This window comes from Gracilinanus agilis, chromosome 6, assembly GCF_016433145.1.
Source record: "Gracilinanus agilis isolate LMUSP501 chromosome 6, AgileGrace, whole genome shotgun sequence".
In the NCBI taxonomy this organism is placed as follows: domain Eukaryota; kingdom Metazoa; phylum Chordata; class Mammalia; order Didelphimorphia; family Didelphidae; genus Gracilinanus; species Gracilinanus agilis.
In genome coordinates, this window is record NC_058135.1 from 275,193,818 (window position 1) to 275,196,921 (window position 3,104).

At 35.8% G+C, this 3,104-nt stretch overlaps 1 protein-coding gene across 1 annotated transcript; it reads left to right on the top strand.

The window, feature by feature from the left end:
- Positions 1-841: 841 nt before the first annotated feature.
- LOC123252629 (olfactory receptor 5I1-like) lies at positions 842-1,777 on the top strand. The gene has a single exon (XM_044681900.1). It carries the CDS (start codon positions 842-844, stop codon positions 1,775-1,777), a length of 936 nt encoding a protein of 311 aa, XP_044537835.1.
- Positions 1,778-3,104: the final 1,327 nt, after the last annotated feature.

Consider the following 3,104-nt stretch of genomic DNA (forward strand, 5'->3'; position numbering starts at 1 on the left):
GTCCTAGGTTCAAATCTGGCCTCAGACACTTCCCAGCTGTGTGAGCCTGGGCAAGTCACTTGACCCACATTGCCCACCCTTAACATTCTTCTACTTAGGAGCCAATACACAGAAGTTAAGGATTTAAAAATGTAAAAAAATATCAATAAAAAAGGCAACATATACTCTGGAATTTTTTATTTTGTTACCATTTTGAATTTCCTTCATTAGGCAATTGAGATGGGTTTACATACCAGTTTTAAGCAATTACTATCCTAAATACATCTGAGTAACTAGTAAAACACTCAAATCAGAAAATAGCATTTAGTTTTGGGATTCATCATATTGGATGTTAGATACTTTATCTCTTTAATTATATGGAAACTATTTTTAGAAGTATGAGGGAAAGAAGAGGAGTTGCTACAATCTCCATAGATAGGTTACATTTCTATACATTCCTAGATTTGAGGAAAGGCAAGAATTGTGACTAAAAATCTATTCTGGAATTACTGGTTAAAGGGCACCCAGATGGATATAAACCCATATTCCCTATCATTCCTCTACCCATTTTCACCATCAAATATTCTAAATTAATGATATCAAACTCAAATTCAAATGGAGAGGTATTAAAAAATGTATACAGATTTCTCTAGGTAACCTGTTGACTTAGAAAACTGTATAACTAGATTGTATTGTATTTTTATTTTTCTTGTTAAATATTTCCCAATTACATTTAATCTGATTCTGGCAAGATTAGGGAATGTTGTACCTCTGGGACTGTGTATTGGATACCTCTGTTCTGAATCATTAACATAACCATTTTTCTTCTTACACAGACAAGAAATCACAGATAACTACAGATATGGATAAAGACAATAGTAGTGTGGAGACCAGTTTTTTTCTCCTGGGTTTCAGAGATCACCCAAAGCTTCAAGTTTTACTGTTTTTGATATTCTTTTTCATCTACATCATGACCTTGTTGGGAAACCTTGGAATGATTACATTGATCACAACTAGTTCACACCTACACACTCCTATGTATTTTTTCCTTGGGGTTTTATCATTCATAGATGCTTGTTACTCTTCAGTCATAGCTCCAAAGTTGCTGGCGGACTTATTCTCAGAGAGGAAAACTATTTCTTATAACGGATGTGCAACACAATTATATTTCTTTTGTTCTTTGGTAGATACAGAATCTTTTCTCTTGGCTGCCATGGCTTATGACCGGTATGTTGCAATCTGTAACCCATTGCTCTATACAGTAATAATGTCCAAGAGAGTTTGCTGCCAACTAGTTTTTGGAGCATTTTTGGGTGGAACTATGAGCTCTATTATTCACACAACAAACACATTCAATCTGTCTTTTTGTTCTAAAGAAATTAATCATTTCTTTTGTGATATTTCACCTCTTTTCTCCCTGTCTTGTTTCGACACTTACATCCATGATATTGTTCTGGTAGTCTTTGCAAGTCTTGTTGAAGCCATCTGTCTTCTGACTGTCCTCCTTTCATATGCCTACATCATAGTCACCATCCTCAAGACTGGTTCTGCTGAGGGAAGAAAGAAAGGGTTTTCTACTTGTGCCTCCCACCTGACAGTAGTTACCATCTATCATGGGACTCTGATCTTTATTTATTTACGTCCAAGCACAGATCATTCTCTAGATATTGACAAAGTCACTTCAGTCTTCTATACACTTATCATCCCCATGTTGAATCCAATCATATATAGCCTAAGGAATAATGATGTTAAGAATGCATTAAGAAAGATAATCCACCAAAAAATACTTTCTCATTGAGTATCTTAAAAGTATATGGCATATTATAGACCAGTCACCTGAAGGTTGGAAACTGAAGCAATGGAATTCTTCTTTTATTATTATTTTTAACTGTCATTTTGGAGCTCTTTTCACAAACAATAAAGACAAGACACATACTGTAATCAGAACAGGTAGATTTCATTCCATTTAATTTTATACTCTTTGTATTAAAGCAGAAGTGCTTAAGAGATAAAGCCCCATGGCCTCAGCACTTGGATATCATCAAATGCCATTAAGAAAAATTAAAAGTAAAATAATTTGGAAAAGGGACTATTTCATTTTTGTCTTTCATTCCTCAAAGTCTAGCATAGTTCCTGACAGATAATTAACGTGTAACAGATTTTAGTTTCCTTGTATTGTATTATATTTAATTGAATTAAATTGATTTGAATAGAATATTCCTATCTGTTATTGTTTTCTTTTTTCCTCTTAAACCAGCTTTCTTCTCCTTCTTTTTCCTCTTAAGAACCTATAAGATCCAGAGAATGAACTGAGAAGTGGAAATTCAAAAGAAATAATCTTATTATACTGAATGATATCTTCTATAGTGTAATGACAGGAAAAAAGGGGCTAAATAAAAAATCCTAAAATTACTAAGCTACATAAGCAACCTTCTTTGCACCCTAATAATGAGTTTAAAGTGGTTTTCCTTTTTTCCAATTGTTCTCCATCTACACCAGTGGTTCCCAAACTTTTTTGGCCTACCGCACCCTTTCCAGAAAAAATATTACTTAGCGCCCCTTGGAAATTATGAAACTATTTATTGAACTCAGAATAGAATGTAATACAAAAAAAGTGTGGCCATCACCGCCTCCCTGAATCGCTGCAGCACCCACCAGGGGGTGGTAGCTCCCACTTTGGGAATCACTGATCTAAACATTTGGATAAAACATGTTTTCACTGTCCCTATTAAAATGATATTGTTAAGGGAGAAACCAGGGGAAAGGTGCCTTAAACAGTAAACAGGTGGGTGTGTGGGAGACAGGAATGACAGGAAGGGGCCCAACAAGTAGGGAGACTGGATTATAATGGCTGTTTGGATGTCTGTAACAGAAATGACTGCTGGCCTCCATCTGCCACCCAGTAACAACAAGACAGAGCCTATGGAAGCTGACAAGTAAAGGCAAGATTTTAACAACACCTTTTAATCAGGGACAAACTAAGGTATGATGGGAATTGGGATTCTACACTTACAAGCTAAGGGCAAACGACAGACACAGGGGAAGGACTTGACTACACTAAATTAAGACCTAAGCCAGGCAGGGCCCAGAGAATAACAGGACTGGAGTGGGAATCCTCACAGTAT